This window comes from Thamnophis elegans, chromosome 7, assembly GCF_009769535.1.
Source record: "Thamnophis elegans isolate rThaEle1 chromosome 7, rThaEle1.pri, whole genome shotgun sequence".
In the NCBI taxonomy this organism is placed as follows: domain Eukaryota; kingdom Metazoa; phylum Chordata; class Lepidosauria; order Squamata; family Colubridae; genus Thamnophis; species Thamnophis elegans.
The window spans coordinates 16,964,732-16,984,052 of record NC_045547.1 but is presented as its reverse complement, the minus strand read 5'-3'; the positions used below and the strand labels follow the sequence as shown (position 1 = coordinate 16,984,052).

Below are 19,321 nucleotides of genomic sequence, written 5' to 3'. Positions count from 1 at the left end.
AAGGTGATCATATGTCCCTGGAACCTTGCAACTGTCGTAAATATGAGTCAGTTGCCAAGAGTCTGAATTTTGATCCTTTGACAAGGTCATAATTGTGAAAAATGGCCAGGAGTCATTTTTTTCAGTACCGTTGCAACTTTGAAAGTCACTAAATGAACTGTTGTAAATCAAGGACTACCTGTAGCTTGATCTTTAAGCAGTCTTTAGTATTTACATATGGGAAGAGGGTGTATAAATTGACTAATATTTGTATTTAAATATCTTCCTTTAATTGTATTTATGATTATCTTTTGGAATATGGAGCCACATGACAGTGGTCTTAAAATAAACTAAAAGTTGCCAAAATTTACATAGTTGTTTTATTTTCAATCAGTGCTGTCAGGCATAAGGGTTGGGCCCTTAGAATATTTTGTTAAATCTTCTTCCTTCATCGCAAATTAAAATGGCATCACCTTAGCCATAAGTTTCCAGAATATCCTACTGTTTGAGAAATGAATGTAAGATGCATGTAACTGGAAATAGATCATATGTTTGAAGATTTTCTGTAAAACCTAGATGTTTTATAGAATGAATATTTTAGTTGGGGTTTTTTGATTAGTCTAAATGGCTGAGAATTGGTTGCATATATTTTCATCTCTTAAAAAAATACTTAGTGATATCCAGAACCTTCAGAAAATCTGTTTTAGCAAATGTTACGGAACTATCTGTTTTCCCCCCCCAAAATAAGGCCAGGTTTTATATCCATTGTTATTTATTTTCCAGTTAGGTCTTATTTTGGGGAAAATACAGTACTAAATTTGTCTGTTTGGCTGATAATCTTAACAGAGGGCTTATTTTGGGGGTAGGTCTTATATTACAAGCATCCTGAAAAATCACACTAGGACTTATTTTCCAGTTGGGTCCAATTTTGGAGGAAACTGAACGCTTGCTTAATGAAAGTGTTATACATTGAAGACTTTGATCTTTGTTTTCAACTTATTTCATTTTCTTGAAGTAATATTGACTTTCGCAAGAAAAACTAGAGGAAAATCAGTTTAACAATTTAAGAAAGCATTCTTAAAGTTGTTTAAGTGAAATCAATGAAAGTTGGATGGAATTCAGAAAGTGCGGAAACATTTTTAGAAGCGTTTTGTAAATTATTTCATCTACACTGCCCTCTGGTTCAAGGTGGATCTGTGTTGTTGAAAAATTGCAGCTAGCAACTTTCTGCCAGAAAGTGAGATGTGAAATTAAAGTATGTTAAGAATTTAAGCAGTGCCCACCAGTTTGAAGCTCTGGTGAAATCTTATCTACCAGTCTGTTCTCAGTGATTAACTAACTGCACAACAAGGAAGCCCACCTGTATCTTCATGGTCTTCAGAGCCAGTCTAATCTAATCGTCCTTGATCTCCATGATTTCCATGAATTGGTCCAATTTTTATAAAAAGAAAACGAAGTCAGCCAGGCTGATATCCAGCCCATTTCATCAATGAGATTCGACAAGAAACTACAGTGTTTGAACATAAGTTATTAAACTAGCCCTTCTAATTTTGCAAAATTAAGAAGTGTTATTGCCAACTAATCCATCAGAATTAAAAGATCCAGAGCTAAAATTCCTGAGCTGTATGAAAACATTACATGCTGTATTATTGTTACAGAGATGTCTGGAATCTACAAGAGAGACCAACTCTACATTACATTGTTATGCTCTTCTAGATGTTTCTTATGCCTATTGCTTAAGACAGTCAAGCAATTACTCTGTTAGGCACAATACAATAATTAATCTATGATCTGTATAGTTTACCTTCCACATCTCAGAGATTCCAAATTCTGAACTAATTAATAAAATGTTGAATAAATGCTGTTTCACTTGGGTGGATGTCAGGTAGTGTACCATAAACCATAAGCTTACGATAATTTCACTCCCTAAATTCAACTACAGGAGTCAGAGAATTATTGGCAATAACCCATTATATTTCAGTAGGCAAGGATGCCTTAGAATACTAAGCCAAGATGCTGCTAAATATTTCAATTTCTTCCTCTTCTGTTCAGCAATGTTCAGTTCTTGGGAATCTGCCTAAACAAGTCCTGCAGTTTTCTTGGCAAAGTTTTTTCAGAAATGGTTGCCATTGCTTCCTTCCAAGGGCTGAGAGAAGCTGACTGGCCCAAGGGTTACCCAGCTGGTTTTGTGCTTAAGAGATCTCATGGTCTCCCTGTTTCTAGCCCAATGCCTCAAGCATTTCACTAAACCATATTTCAAAAACATGAATTATTTTCTTTCCAATCTGGATTCTATACAACTTTAAAAAATCATAGCATGCTTTGCCCAAAGCAGGCAAGAGACGGGGAGTAATATTTGTTTTTTTCAGACTTTTATAGTGGACGTTTATTCTGCCTGCATGTTGAGTGTAATTACCTCCTAGCACAACTAGCTAATACACCGGTCTATCATCTCCACCTTCTGACTTCAGCTCTACATAGAAGACTGAAACATTTGAATTTCTATTTTCCAAATTCTATCTCTGTAACTTTTTTTCCTGATGAAGGCTATAGAGAATTCATTACCTTCCTATTGTAAGAATTGTAAGGATTATTTGTGCGTAGGTGTAATTATGGATGTAAAACTGCAATGAGAATGATCTCTTGGTTGTTGATAAACTAGAAATGTATACCTTTAAACACCGAACAAATGCAAAAAGAAAAATAAGTATTGTTTATGTGATATAGAGGTTTCCTATGTGTTGGTTAAATTAAAAACAAAATAAGATGTATTATTGTACTTAAGAGATGTGCAAAATATGCAAATTAACTGCATTTTAAATTCTTAGCTGTCTCAGTGTTTCTCATCCAGTGTTTCCAATAGCTAGCAATACAAAAATCAAATATAAAAATAGTTACGAAACCTTGCTGCATAGGTTAGTCCAGGGGTCAGCAACCTGCAGCTTTGGAGCCGCATGTGGCTTTTTCATCCCTCTGATGCAGCTCCCTGTCGCCAGTCAGCACACAATTTTGAGAGTAGCTTCCGGTTTGGGGGGGGGGGGAAGCAGGACATGTCAGGAGGAGACTCTATGGCAAGGGGTGGGTTTTCCGTTCAGCTCCACAATTGATAAGGGCTTTTGGTTAGGACGGGTAGAGAAAAAAGACACCACGCCAAGAGGAGACTCTATGATGGGGAAATGGGACTTCTGTTGGCTCCAGAATTGAACGTGGGCTTCCAGTTAGGACTTTTGTGGCTCTTTATAGTGTTTAAGGTTGCCGATCCCTGGATTAGTTTATCAATGAAAGAAAAAAAGATAGTAACTGATTCTTACATCCATTTCTACTGACCTGGTTAGAGACCATTATAACACTCTTGGCACACGAAAGCCTAGTAAGCAACAGCACTGGAATTTGCTGCCTTGCCTTTCTCCCCCATCACCTTTCACCTATTCCTTAATCACTATAATGCTCCTGTAGACACCTTTGGATGTAAATGGTGCGTTTTGCACAACTTGCCATTTCTTTACTGCACCAGCCCCTTAAGTTGCACAACCATTGCTTCCTCTTCCACGCATGAGCACTAAGACCAAAAATGTCAGATGCAAACTATCCCATTCTATTTACAATTTTTAAACGTAAGCTTTGTGAAATGACTATCAATGTACTGTATATACTCGAGTATAAGCCTAGTTTTTCAGCCCACTTTTTGGGCTGAAAAAAGCCGCCTCGGCTTATACTCGAGTCAGTGAAAAATTTGCCCGAAATGGAGGAGAAAAAGGGGCGGGGCCATGCCGCTGGGTGACACTCGTGAATGGCCCAGTGCCCCTGTGAGTTTCCCCTCCCTCTGTGTCAGTTTGCCGCGCAGCGCGCACCGCACCATCCCCCCTCCTCACGTTCTAATGTAATGCAGGGCTGTCTTACGATTCCCCTTCCTCCCCCTCCTGCCGCTCTGCAACGATGTCCCACCTCCTCCTTGTTATGGCAAGCAGCCACATAGCGATGTCCCACCTCCTCTGGTACAGTGATCCAATGATAGGAATCACTGTGCCGTGTGTCATAGGAGGCGGGACATCGCTCCCGCGGCTGCACGGGACATCATCATCACAGCGGGACATCAGCATCATGAGGTGAGTGAAGTATTTCATTGAATACACCGCTAGTTTACTGTTTTTCTTTGAAATAAATATTCAAAAACATTATTGGTATCTATTTTTATTTTTGAAATTTACCGGTAGCTGCTGCATTTCCCACCCTAGGCTTATACTCGAGTCAATAACTTTTCCAGTTTTTTGTGGTAAAATTAGGTGCCTCGGCTTATATTCGGGTCGGCCTATACTCGAGTATATACGGTATGCTTAGTCATTATAGAATATCATCTAACAACCCTCCCTCCACTTTACCTTCCTGGGTCCATCTGTCATTTTACCATATAAAATGACTAGTTTTTGTCATTACAACTTGCGTATTTTATGGTGTTCTTTATTCAACAGCAAACAGGAACTGCCAGGTTTCAAAGCAAGGCGGCAGCAGTTAAACTCCATTGCTACTGTCAATGTATGCCTCCATCTAGCTTAGCTAAATTACTTTTTCCAAATCCTTTTAAAAGCAACATCTTCTTAAATATATCCAGTCAAAGGGAGCCCGCCGGATCTGGCCCCATCTGTTCTGCTGGAAGACCTTTTCCAATACTGAAACAGAAACTGTCTTTTTATCGTTTAGTTTCATGTCCTACATTTTGGAATGAGAGCAAATAGATTACAAGGGGTTTTTTCCCCTGCATATCAATGCATAAAGTTCAGTGGTAATATCGTATCCGTTTATCAAGACTAATAGAACAAGTTTATAACATCCGCCTTTGGAGGACTCACCACTGTCAAACCATTCACTAAGGCTGCATTACTATTACTATTAATTTTCTCATCCTTCCTATCACCCATCTTCTCCCACTTATGACTGCAGGACTGTAACTTTGTTGCTTGTATCCTTACAATTTATATTGATATTGTTTCCTGAGGTTCTACCACAAAACCGCGGACGACAAAATCGCGGTAGACGAAAGCGCGTATGTGACGTCATCACAGCGCGACGGAAAAGATCGAAAAATGTAAAAATAAAGCGAAAACCTTACCCTAACCCCCCCAAACCTAACCCTAAACCTAACCCTTAACGTAACGAAAAACATAACGCTAACCCTTAACCTAACGCTAAACATAACGCTAACGCTCTAACGCTCTAACCCTAACCCTTAACCTAACCCTAACCCTTAACCTAACCCTTACCTTTATGTGAATCGGCTTGCTGTAATTTAATTTTTATTTTAATTTTTGGATCTTTTTCGTCGCGTTGTGATGACGTCACATACGCGATTTCGTCGACCGCGGTTTTGTGGAACGCGGTTTTGACGGGTCACGGTTTCCTGATTGCTCACGTGTACCCTATGACTATCATTAAGTGTTGTACCTTATGATTTTTGACAAATGTATCTTGTCTTTTTATGTACACCGAGAGCACATGCACCAAAGATAAATTCCTTGTGTGTCCAATCACACTTGGCCGATAAAGAATTCTATCTATTCTATCTATCTATTCAATTCGTTATTCTCATTGCTTTCTTGAATCCCTTCCAAATGATTATTTTTCCCACTCTGTTGATGTAGCCATAGAAAAGAATTATCATCTCTCACACCAGAATCAATTTTAACGGGACGTATAGATTATGCAACAATCCTAAAAGTATTGATGTGTGATATACACTCAAGAGGGTTTCTTGTACAGCTTTACAACAAATTCTATAGCAGACTGCTATAGAGAAAGGAGCAAATGCAACACAGCCAGTAAAACCATGGGAATCACACGGCTGGAGAGCAATTCCCTTGTGCTGATTTCGAAAAAGGGACAGGTGGTGCAGAAAGGATAGTTGGGGTGGGGGAGGGACTAGCAGATGGACTAGAACTTAAGATTCTGGGTTCGGATTTTGCAGTGGTTTTTTTTTTTTACCTTTCTGCCTCACAAGACACCATAAGTGGTCTGCAAAATGTGAATACAGTACATTTCTCCAGTTCTCACAGTAGTAGAAGCAGTATGTATTCATTTAAATGCGGGGAACTCCAGGACTGATTAAGAGACAGGACTTCTTGGGTGGATGAAAGTCATCAATGATTGCTGGGGCCAACAGTGGAAAAGGAACATCACTCATGAGCTTCCTGGAGCATCCGAATGGCCACTGCATGTCACAGGACCTTGTGAATAGAAAACCCCTCCATTCAAATTCAGCAAGACACTTTTTCTTCTTCTTTGGTAGGAACGTGGGGGCTCATGAGATTGGAACTCTCGGCTGACAATTGGCAGGCCGGAATTCGGGACCCGTTGCTGCTGCGGGACGAGGTGAGTTCCTATCACATACTCCTGCTCCTGCAGACCTAGCAGTTCAAAAGCAGATGACCGGTAGATTAATGGGTACCACTTTGGTGGGCAACTTCACAAAAGAGCCCCCAACTGGGTGTTGACCAGGCAATGGCAAATCCTTTCACCATGGAAGCACTTTGGTGCTTCCGGCATGGATGTATCAGTACTCTTCTTAGGTATTATGTGCATAAATACATTAGATTTTACAAATCAAATGAGAACTTAAAGATTAGTATCTGAATAAGCCATGCTAATACATCCAGGCTAACCAAATTAGCTAATAAGAAACCCAACCGATGGCCATTATTAAGCATTGTTGGAGAACAGTGCTAGTTACTGATTTCTTGCCCTACCTCAGTCACTGAAAGGAGGTTTGATACAGTTAAGAGTCCTATTTTTAACAGAAACTTTAAAAAACAAACCACAAAGATGAGGATGGGTAGTATAAATCAAACAATGTAAAAATGGTAAGAATCCAGCTCTGAAACAGATTGAGAAAGATTTTCAATGTCAAAAGGCAGTTGGACTTGAAAAGAAAAGGAAAATTGTAAATCTATATTCGTATTTGCTTTTTGGTGAGAGAAAAAGATAATAAAATATTGATTCACCTTAATTTCTATTGGCAAATGAAGACTAGTTAACAAAGATTGAACAAGTAAATACTCAACCTCCTTCACTCAAATCTTCTGAATGCTGTTGTGGTATTGAATATTAGTATTTTTCTTTGTTCCTTGTAAACCATTGTGTTTTGTTACCTTAAAACTCAATTTGCATTAAAAAAAAAGACTACCAGCATTAATGCAGTAGAATGAGGAACCTTGCAAATCTCTTTTCTTTTTTCAAACTGTCAGCTGTAACCACTGAGCTGCTGAACAGGTAAGCTATTTTTCAATTGAATTTTAAAACAGAAGCACAAGTAATTTGCCTCCTTAGCATGTAATCAAAATATATAAGAAATGTGTCAGCAATTTTCCTTTTTTCAGCAGTCTCAAATGAAGACATCCAGTAAAAACCATGAGCCTTGCAACTGTAGGCCATTAGTGCAACTCCAAGCTTTGAAAATCATCATCTGACCCCAGATCTTGATTATATTATTCCGAATCATACGGACGCTGAAGTCTATGCAGTGCCTTGTGACAGTGATGTTTACCAATGAACTCTATACATTCCAGGTATAACAGAAGGGACACAAAACAGGCAAGGCAGAACACTACCATTTTTATATTTTAGAAAATCCCAACCCTTGCAGCTAAGAAGACTGGACGCTATAGTTACAACACATCTAGAGCTGTAGAAGAATGGAAACACAATAGATAAATGGGGGTGGGGAGACACCACTATGGCTATTTTCAGCCATTTACTTACAGAAAACCCAGCATAAACTGGAACACAGCAAGGACGAAGACGCCTTGCTAACCAAACATACCCCAATAGGAAAGTAGCACATGATTTCTTTTCTTTTTTTTACCTATTTAAAACACAGGTAGCAGGGGGAACAAGGATGTGGGGAGTAACTGCTAAGTTCCTTGTACTACAAGGAAGGAATGAAGTAAAAAAACCCAAGCCTGCAGGCAGGTTTTTGTTTAGTGAGCCTCTTTCTTTCTTTCTTTCTGTGCTGCTGGTAACCGTGGTAAGTATAAAAACAAAGAAAAATAATCTATTTATTTTGTAGAACAAGTCAGTAGTCCGAGACATAGAAAAAAGTAAAAACCAGTCCTTAAAAAAATGGGTTTACTAAAACAATTGTTATTTGGGAATACTACCCCCCCACCCCACCCCTTCCTCAGCCACCTATCTTCCAGAAAACAGAGGGGCAGGGAAGTTAAAGTGGATTTGTGGCCAAGTGAAGGCCTTTAAATTCATCAACAACTAAAGGTGAGGAAGCAAACCGCATCTTATGGACAGCCTACTGGTACTGCAAAACTAACTTGATGATGCTGGGAATACTGTGACTTAAGATTTTCACAGAAGACATATCAGTGCAGAATCAAGAAAAAAGCTGGGCTGCTTGCAACCCGTTAGAAAAATCTCATGCACTCATGATATCCATGACCAGCTGCACTTGCTTTAAACAATTTAGTGACAGTGTGTTGGTAAAGCTTAAGACAAGAGAAAAAGAGCTACCAAAGCAGGAAGGAGTGCTTTGCCAAGGTAACATGCCTTAGCTCCAAATTCATTCATAAGTGAGCTTTCCCCAAGAAGGACTATGATCCAAATTTCTTTGGAGTAAATACGAAGCCAATGTTTTTGAGATCTACAGTTCTTCTGCTTCTAAGAGCAGAAGAGACAGGAGTTTTCTATCTTCTTGGTGTGTTTAAAGCAGGTTCCGTAACGTTGCCTCAATGACCTGAACAGGCTGAAGGAAAAACCATCTCCTCTCAACCAACATGCCGTTATGGGGCAGCTCAGAGGGCTCAAGATTCTCCAGAGTGCTCTCAATTTAAACTGTCGAGGCAATATATATATATATGTGTATATATATATATGCACATACATACACACATACATATATATCCATGGGCCTCACATCTGCTTAGTCTAAAGGCAGCAGCTACACTCAAGCCTTCCGTAGAAACAAGGGAGTAAAAATACTGACTGGGCCTTCGAACAAGATGATATCTGCATAGCTGGGCCAGTACCCCATTGCTTGTGACATCCGCTTCTTGTAATGGAAGCCAGCTGCGTATGGCCAGCTCCACTATAGGGCTGTATGTCTGCCGGAAGTGTGCGTTAGCTTCACACCTTCTTAATGTTCCATTTCTTTCAAGTCCCATCAAGACCAAGTAGCTGCTAACTTGTCTTCTTGAGGTCTTCCATGGGTAGCTTGTAGCTCAGCAGGAAGTGAGGTGGTGTTGGACTGCCTCTTCCTTGCTTCTGTTTCTTTGCACAGTTAATACAGATATAATCTTCGCTCTCTGCCATTTCTGGCGAGACACCAACACAAACTTGATGAAACCATTCATCACAGCCCCCATCGCACTGCACCCAGTCTACCTGTAAGACACAATACATGCGTGTTAGTTAAATTGCATGAGTTCATCATTTAGCCAAAACCTTGGTTAGAGGTTGAGTGGAGATTATCCAAGAATGAGAATATAACAAAAAGAACCAGTATTAGATCACTGTCTGTAGAGATTCTCAGTCATCCAGGTCTTGGTTGTCCCAAAGATGTTTTTTCAAGAGGCAACCAGACTTTCTTGGATTTTTTTTTAAGACGTTTCACTTCTTGAACGAGAAGCGAAACGTCTTCAAAGAAAAACAAGAAAGCCCCATCGCACCTTTGGGACAATATTAGATCATCTAAATATACTTCCTTTTCAAGGGTAAAGTATCATGTACTGTATTTTTTGTTTTCAGCATCAAAACTGTATTCCAAGTCACTCATATACAAGTAAGTTTTATAAAATATGAAGAATCCAAAGGAATACAAGATCCATACAAATATCAACTCTCTTACATTATAGTGTATATTACCTGTATCTTTAAAATACATTATGTGCAAAATATGTGATGCTTTTAACAAATAACATGAATGAAAACTGTACCATTCTCAGCAAGATCTGACAAGTCATGATAGCAATGCTAGAAATGGCTTGTAATATCCATTGAACAATGGGGGTAGCGGTATCTAGACAAACATATGTGTTGGACTTGGAAGCTGTACAAGATTAATAGTTGGATGGAAGATCAGGGTCAGAAGGTAGGATGATGACAGAGGGAACAGCTGGAAGAATGGAGTGACATTCTATAGTTATAGATATTTCAACATTTCCAGAGTCAACAGAAGTTGAGAGTGAGCCAAAGCTATTTTACTCAAACATGTTTTTTTCAAAATAATTACATTGTTCGTTTCCCATTTATCCTCATAACCTCAGAAAGAATCTAGGAGATAAAATGATCAGCTTTCTCTGTTCAAAGGGCAATCTGTATTTTAACAGTAAACTGCACAGAAATGTAACAATTGAGGGGGAAATCTAGAGTTCAGGAAAAATCTAGAGTTTGGAAACAGATCAAATGCTTTGAAGGCAGAAAGTTTGAGTTCAGTATCCAACAACTATAGGTCCTCTCTAGGAGTAGGAATACAGCTTAGCTGCTCTCAACCTGAGGAGACGATATTATGCTACCTAGGAAAAAGACATGAGTCATTGCAAAGCAATTTCATTTAATGTGGACATAACCATGAATCCCTATTATCGTGTACTCTTCAGATAAATTTAGCTTCATTGTTAACCCACAGTGGTTGTAGGCCTACTGTAAAATTCTCATCCATGCAGAAGAGTTTTTCCCCCCTTTTGCTGCTCTAATCTGTTTGTGCTTACAAGTCATCACTCAAAGGATGCTTGGTTTGTTTTTCTGTTTCAGTTTTTGTTTGTAAAAGCAGTGGATGATTAATGGCCACTATACATTGGCAGAACTGGGACAAAGAAGGAAATTCAAGTAGGTGGAAATGTTGAAATGATAGCAGTGAGGGCAATATTCCAACACTGACATCCAATCCCATTTTCTTTACTTCACCTTGTCTTTAAGTAGTTCACTTGTAGCAGCAGCTTTTTTTTTTTTAAGTTGCTATCCTGTATTCACATCCTGCCAATGCAGAGCATTCTGAGGGGCAGGAATTTAAATCTGTATTTCATTCTGGTTAACATTAGTAGCCTTGCTTACATTTTATGACTTGGTTAGAAAAGGCTTCAATTTTGGTTCAACTATCCAAACTGCAGTGAGAGAGAAAAGTGGCAGTTATTTTTACAACACTTCATTTCTACAGTAAATAATCTTATGCTAAATTCACCCACTGCTTAATGCCTGGCAATGGGTACCCCTGCCAAAAAAAATGGGTGGTTCCCAACATCTACATCCAGGCAAGACTTCCAGGGTAACCAACAACTTCTGGATCTCCATGATAATCCTAGGTCTGTCCCAATAACAAACTCCATTGATATGTTCATCCATGGAGTTCATCAAGACTGACTTGAAGGGGGAGAGGAGAAGAGAAGCTCTGAATATCATATTTTGCCCCAATTCGTTTTGAGCTGGAGAAGGATTCTGCATATTCGTTGCACAGCAAAGGTGACAAACAAATAAGTACTGGAGCGCATAACACCAGACATGTCACTGGAAGGCAAAATCACAATACTGTGTCCCACTTATTTTAGCCCTGTCATTCAGGGGAAAAGCAATTATGCTGGAAAAGTTAGCAGTAAAAGGAAAACGTGCCTCCAAAGAACATAGTGACTGAACACCATCAAAACTGACACCAGCCAGAGCAGGGTTGTCAAACTCCTAGCCCACGGGCTGCATGTGTCACGCACTAGCCACACCCAGTTTAGCGAAGGGGGGGAAAAGCCGCGATACATCACGTGATGCTCCCGTGATCTGAGTTTGACACCCCTGAGCCAGAGTATAAATGTAAAGGTTCCCCTCGCACATATGTGCTAGTTGTTCCCGACTCTAGGGGGCAGTGCTCATCTGCGTTTCAAAGCCGTAGAGCCGTTTCAATGCCGAAAGCACACGGAACGCTGTTACCTTCCCACCAAAGGTGATCCCTATTTTTCTACTTGCATTTTTACATGCTTTTGAACTGCTACGTTGTCAGAAGCTGGGACAAATAACGAGAGTTGACTCAGTTATGTGACACTAGGGATTCAAACTTCCGAACTGCTGACCTTTCTGATCAACAAGCTCAGCACCTTAGCCACTGAGCCACCGCATCCCTGTGCCAGAGCATAGAACAACTCAAAGAGGTAGTGCAAGATTGGAAGACACGGAGAGACCTGGCCGGTAGAACTTGGACGCGACTGAATGGATAGCATCATCATTTTGTCCAAATTTGAAATCAAGATAATCTATTACAAAGACATTTATTATGGGCAGATATTACGTTCTTGAAAAGAGAACCTTCTCTACATTTACTTAATTGGATTAATGAGCTGCTACAGATCTGTCATAAAACATTGTACATCTCTTGGAATATACTAACTTTTTTTTACTTGTCAATGGCCCGATTAGTGTGAAAAACAATAGGCTGCCTTCAGGCAGTTGCACCCAATTAACTTTTTAAATCTTAAACATTGGCATGCATTCTGATCTGTAAATACCACAGGAGGAAGAGTAAAGAGAGAAGTGTTTTCAAAACTAATTAATAGATACTACTAATTTTATTTGCATTTTTATCTGCTGCCACTGTTGTCTGAAAAAAATATAATCCAGTGAAATGGATTTTCAAGAAACACACCCTGGAAGCTATAGAATTAACTTTCTATTAACTTGTTTGTAACTAATATAACTAAGACCAAGACTGTGACTCTTTTGCTTGATGTTTTTGTACTGTCTGTATCTCTGTAAGTTTATTCTGCAGATTGGAACAATTAGCCAGGAAGTAAACAGGCAGGTAGTCCTCGACTTATAACCATTCATTTAGCAGCTGTTCTAAGTTGCAATGGCCCTTTTTGGTTTACGACCAGTTCTCACACTTATCACCGTTGTATCATCCAGAGGTCATGTGATCACCATTTGCAATCTTTCCAGCTGGCTTCTGACAAGCAGAGTCAATGGGGGGGGAAATCAAATTCACTTATGTAGGTATGATTCACTTAGCTGCAGGGACTTGCTTAACAACTATGGCAAAAGAGGTCATAAAATCAGGCAAAATTCCCTTAACCACCACCTTGCTTATAAATGGAAATTCTGGCCCCACCTGATATAATAAGTTGAGGATTAACTTCTCTTCTGGATCAGATCAAAGGCCAATGTAGCCTAGCATCCTGTTCCTACTTTGGCCCAGAAGATTGCAGATTTCAACTACAATGCGAATGTTTTCTTGCTCACTTTCCTTCTAATACTAGCGAAAACAGTCATCATAATTATTATCGATAGTCTTTTCCATTAATTTCTCTCTTGTCTTTTTCTGCACCTTTAAATGTTATCAAGATAGTAAGTTTTTAGCTCATTGGTAATATTGTACACCACCCAGAGTTGCTATGATGTTTTATAATCTTACAAATTTGATGGATGTGTGGATGTGTGTGCCTGCACATGTACACACAAGCTTTATAAGATAACTGCAGAGTTAGCATTCATAAAATTACTTTAGACATTTTGTTCATTATGACAGGTGAAAGCTCAAAGGCTTGTAAAATGAGGTCACTTGTGCCTTTCCATTAGATAATCTTTACAGGACAGATTGCACTCTCAATCCTAAAAGAAATTAGAGCGAAATATGTCACTAAATATCATTGAAATGCATACAAATTGGTCCTTGAGATTATGCATGTGCAGATGAGACAGCTGTGCTTTTTGTTCAATACATATGATGTAGAGTTATGTTTCAAGGCAAGGAATGAAGAAAATTCAACTGCAAGTCCAAGTATTGGCCAAGGTGGTCATGATTAACAGATCCTTTGATGACTACCAAGTCAGATAAAACAACGCCTTCAATAAAGAAGAGCAGACAACTTCTCCGGCTCATTTCAGCTTAAATTTGAAGCATTGCTTGTTGCAGCTATCAAGAGCTACTTTTTAACATCTTACTTCTCAAAGCACCTAGAACAGTGACAGCTAATCTTTTACTTTACTTTATTATCATTGTATGTATATTCACAGTAGACACAGACAATTTCCTGGAGTGAGTGTTGAAAGCATGCATGTGCGTGTGTGAATGCACAAACATGCACCTGAACTCCCAAGATGCAACCTGTGCATGCGCCCCATTTCCCATGCATGCGTGTGCACCACCTGCACATACCCCAGCACCCTGCACGTGCCCTGCCCCTTGCGCATGAGCGCCAGAGACCCAACAACCAGCTGGCCAGTGGGAGGCATGCACGCATGCACGCTAGAGCTGAACTAGGGTGACGGCTCTTGTGCCCACAGAGAGGGCACTGTGTGCCACCTGTGGCATGCGTGCCATAAGTTCACCATCACGGACTTAGAGCTTTTCCTTATTAAAAATTAGGGTATTAAATATCTTCATGATCTGGGTGAGAGCAACAGATTCAAACTCAGACTCAGCCCTGGCAAGACTGAATAGCTATGGGTACGTATCCCCTCCTGGATCCAATGATCCTTGATCATTGAGCCTTTAGCCCATTCAAAGCTGGCATGCAGTTTAGGGGTCTTCCTGGACCCCATTCCCTGCTTCATGCAGACCTATCTCGTGTAACAAGTACACTAGTTTCTGAATCAGAAGAGCCTTGGGACAGTTACTCATGCTCTGGTCACTTTGTGTGTGGATTACCATAACACGCTGTACATGAAGTCACCCTTGAAAACCACTTGGAAGCTACAGATACTCCAGAATATAGCCACCCAGGTGGTTCTGTATGCCTGTGTAACACATCTGCTTCCTGGTTACACTGGTTGTTAGGATATGCCAACTTTTTCTGCATAGCTAATCTTATCTGCATTTAGTGTTGTACACTGCCCAGAATCGTTTTGAATTGTATGTCATTACAAATTTAATACATTAAATTAAATTAAACCTTGAAGCTGGAGTACTAAGCAGTAAACTCCAATGACTGCTTTAAATTTATCATTCCAGGTCATCTCTTGAAATGAGTCATTCGGCATATATTATACTTCCTTGGGGCTACTATTAAAGGGAGGACAAATTAACCAATATGGTTTCTTAAGTATAATAATAATATAGTTAGGATACAAGTATACATAACTGTCTTGTGCCAGGAATGGTTTTCCTGTGATTTCTAAAAAATCTACCAATCTCTTGGCAGTTGACAACTTTGAATTGGACAAGCATTTAATAAAAAGGCATAAATTAGTAGTATATTTTAAATTAATTTCTACCACTATTTACAAAGTTTATACAAAATGAAATAACCAGTGCATTGTCTATATTAATCTATTCTGTATGCAATTAGTTCATACAACAAAATGATTTAATTTCTTCAGAAAGTGCTTCTTAGTTTTCTGCAGTTAAGCCCTGCAGCAAAGTTCTGTCTTTTGCAGCATATGGAAATTTTTGCAGCAGCTTCAGTCCTTATGCAGGATTTACATTTCCCACAAAGGAACATATACATATACATACACACACACACACACACACACACACACACACACACACACACACACACATATGTGCAATTGAAAACTAAGAAGCACTTGGTCATATTGGTTAATTTGTTAATATATATCCAAAATTGATTTGTGGGAAGTTCCCTAAACAAAATCACAAAACTCCTGAGAGTACTCCTCCAAGCAGACTGTTTCTGACTAGAATCCATAGTTGTCGCAAGCAGACCTGCAAAAATTCTCTAAAGGGGGAAAATAATGAAATTTACTATAATCAAATTCGATCACTTAAAAAAAAATGCAGGCTTATTATCAGAGAGAAGAATAGAATAGAATGTGGTTTCCTTCAACTGACTTAAAAGCTTTTGTGCAAGAATCTTTGGAAGATTACTGGATTATCTGAATGACTACCACTCCCTGACTATATTTCCCCATCCCTACTGGTGTGATAAAAAAGGCATGCTTTGGTTTCTGCTAGTAGGGATCTATGCTTAGCAGGTTCCAGGAGGCAAGCCTTCTCTGGCATGGCATCTACCATTTGTAACATCTCCACCCCCTGAAGTTAGGTTAGGTGTTCATGCAGTCCCTCAAGACCTGGCTTTGTAATTAGGCCTGGGTTCCAGGAGAACAGTAACATCTTAACAATGGTTCCATCGCTGCAGTTGATGTTTGTTCTCTCCTGGCAGTGTGGTTTTTGTTTTTTTAATAACAGCACTTAGCAATAGCACTTAAGACTTATATACCACTTCACAGTGTTTTTACAGCCCTCTCTAAATGGTTTACAGTGTCAGCCTATTGCCCCTAACAATTTGGGCCCTCATTTTTACCCACCTCGGAAGGATGGAAGGCTGAGTCCACCTTGAGCCTGGTGAGATTTGACCTGCCAAACTGCAAGCAGCTGGGAGTCAGCAGAAGTAGCCTGCAGTACTGCACTCTAACCACCGCACCACCATGGCTCATAATGACTGTTTTATATTTTTTTTTAATAATGTTTTTTTCTGTGTATTTATTATTTTAATTGTGTTGTATGCTGCCCAGAGGCATATTTTGTGAGACAGGGAGTCGTATAAATTTAATGGATAAATAAATCATAAAATCCCTTCTCAAAGAACAGACATGTTATTGGGTTTGTATTTTGACCTTTGAAATAACAACTTTCAAAGATACAGACAGCCCTGGAGTCTGAAGCAATGATCTTTGAAAACATCAATCAAGGTGACCCACCTTGTCCTTGCACGGCCTCTGACAGTTTTGTGCAGCACACACTGCATTTTCATCATCCGACTCTTCTGCTCCTGACCAGTCGTACTTGGAAGGGATGTCCAAAACCTTCTTCTCCCTCTTTTTTTCAGTGCAATCTTTCACCAACTCCACCTTCGTTGCCGCTACTTTCTCACGCTTCTTCTTTCGTTCTTCTTCTTTAGCCAGCTTTTTGGCCAGCTTGTTCAGCTCCTTTGTCTTGTCCATTGTTAGTTTTAGCTTCTTTTTCTTTGGTTTCTCCAACTTCTTCAGCTCTTTAGACTTCTGCTTCAGGTCGCCAAAGAACTGCTCTGCTTTCTCTAGTTTGCGCTTCCTTTTTCTCTCCGAGGCATCTCTTCCCCGGGTTTTTAATGGCTTCTCGTCCATGCTCTCATCCTTCAAGAAACAAAAGTTGTTGATAATTGCCAGATTATTCCCTTGCGCATCATAAAAGCAAAATGAAAAGAAGCTAGTTTCCATAAGCACACAGCACTTCCAGTGAGTGAATAAGCTCATTAACAGGAGAAAAGAGGCAAAGTAAATAATAATCACAATGTCAATTTAAAGTCTAAGGTGGCACGCTCTATTTTGGAACCAAATGAGTGTTAAACAAATTGTAAGATAACATACATATACCCCAAGCTAGTAATCTGCTTCCTTGAGGAGAGCCAATTAGAAGGATTGGAATGGAAAGCAAGTCATCATATGCAAAAAAAAAAGGGGGGGGGGGAGGATGGTGGTGGTGTTTCTAGACATATTTCTTCTTCCCCTCCCTCAAAAATGAATTATTTTCAGGAGGCTGAATCTGACAATTTCACTTTCAATATCTGGGAGACCATGAGTTCAAGTCCTACCCTAGGCATGAAAGCCAGCTGGGCAACCTTGGGCCAGTCACTTTCTCTCAGCTCAACCACCACACAGGGTTATTGTTGGAAGAAAAATAGGAGGAGGAAGTGTGCTGGATAGGTTGGCCGCCTTGAGTTATTTGTAAAAATAAGGACAGAATAAAAATGTACACCTTGCAATAACAGAGGTTTAGACTGAGGTTTCCCTCTGCTAATAGCAATCAACAAGCTTTTGGCTGCATTTGAATAGGAATGACCCAACATTCCTGGCACTTGAAATAGGGACAGGATATTTTTGGCATCGAATTATAAAATCCTTACCTCAAGATGATCCTGATATTTAAACATGAATATGTGGTACAATGTTCCACTGTATAGATTCAGTGAGAAATTTAAAAAAAGAAGTAAATAAGATGGAAGGGCAGATGCAATGAGCTGATAAGAGCTTAAAGGAAGACTTTGGTAAGAAGCAAATCCTGAAGAGTAAATTAGAAGGAGGCAATCCAAGAAAGATGAAATAGCAGCAGTGCTCTCTGCAATCAATACCATTTTGCCAAAATTAATTTTACACGTGACTTTGCTATTTTATGACAGAAAATTTTACCTCCATGATATGAAGAAATCTATCTTCAGAGGGTGGATGTGTGGCCTGCAAAATCCGCCAGATGTGCTGGGTTTCATCAAGAGATACTTCTAAGATATCTCCTATCATCATTAGATCTTCTAGCTGTGATTTGGCTCCAGAAGAGAGTTCAAGCACAGGAGGTTCTAAACTGCGAGGAACTAGAGGGCTTTTACGGGGTTGCTTTCTTGGGGTATTGGAACCTTTCAAAAAGAAGCACAAAGGGGGAAAAAACATGTTTAAGACTAAAGGGTAGAAAACAAACAAATAACATGAAATGTAAAAAGGACTACCCAGTTTCCTAGAAGTTGATGGCCTCTTTGTCATTAATTATAGACAGGCAAAATGATGGTTTAAGACTCTAGAGAAACTCGGAATCTGTAGTTGATTGATACAGGTGCCACTAAGCACTTATTTGGAGTACACAACCTAAGATCCCAGAGATATATACAATTTCTGAAACCTTCAAAAGTTGCAGTTAGTTAACAGTTGCAGAAACAGAACATGATTAAATACTAGTTCTGTTCACGTTTTGAAAATGATTTGAAAGAAGCTTGGGCAATCACCTGTCTATTATTCATTAATAGCTACATTATTTTTCAGATTTTTATGTGAGTTTTAAAAAAATACTACTGCTTTAAGAATCATTTTAACTCATTAAGATAGCTACATTTTTGCAGGTTTATGCAGAAGCCTGAGAAAATACACGACTGTAGTACTTAATAATAGTGTGTGTTGTGCTCATATGACCTCCAAAACATGCTACAAAGCGAATGTCTGGAGTATCATATCCTGTCTGCCTGTTGGTAAATGAAGTTAACCAAATCTAGTTTTCATCTTGGCATCGCCAATTTTTGGCCCCAAAATGCTTCATTTTTTAATTTAACTTATAAACTGTTTAGAGAATTTTTTATGAATTGAGGAGCTTATAAATTGCAGTAACAAATAAATGGCATGTAGATATAATTGGGGGGGGGGAGAGAGAATTACCTTGAGAACAGCTTTTTGAAGCTGATGAATATGCATGTTCAGCACAGAAAGAGGGAGCCGTCCACATATGTGTTACTACTTCTTCAGATTTGATTGGAATTTCTTCATCACAGAAGAGGTTAGGCTCCAGACTGCTAGAAGACTTTACACTGGCATTGTCCTAAAGAAAAAAAAATAGCAGAAATATGAGATTATGGAGCGGAATCTAAACATTTTAATACAACTCACCAGATTGGTT

At 39.3% G+C, this 19,321-nt stretch overlaps 1 protein-coding gene across 2 annotated transcripts in view; it reads right to left on the bottom strand.

The window, feature by feature from the left end:
• Nucleotides 1-7,565: 7,565 nt before the first annotated feature.
• KDM5A (lysine demethylase 5A) overlaps nucleotides 7,566-19,321 on the bottom strand; it is a 51,892-nt gene continuing 40,136 nt past the window's right edge. For both annotated transcript variants that reach the window (XM_032220964.1, XM_032220965.1), the window contains 4 exons: nucleotides 19,084-19,243; nucleotides 18,076-18,296; nucleotides 16,612-17,022; nucleotides 7,566-9,357 (listed from right to left, as the gene is read on the bottom strand). In XM_032220964.1, coding sequence (XP_032076855.1) covers nucleotides 9,154-9,357; nucleotides 16,612-17,022; nucleotides 18,076-18,296; nucleotides 19,084-19,243 — 996 coding nt within the window. In that variant the 3' untranslated portion in view covers nucleotides 7,566-9,153. The remainder of the gene's footprint in view (nucleotides 9,358-16,611; nucleotides 17,023-18,075; nucleotides 18,297-19,083; nucleotides 19,244-19,321) is intronic.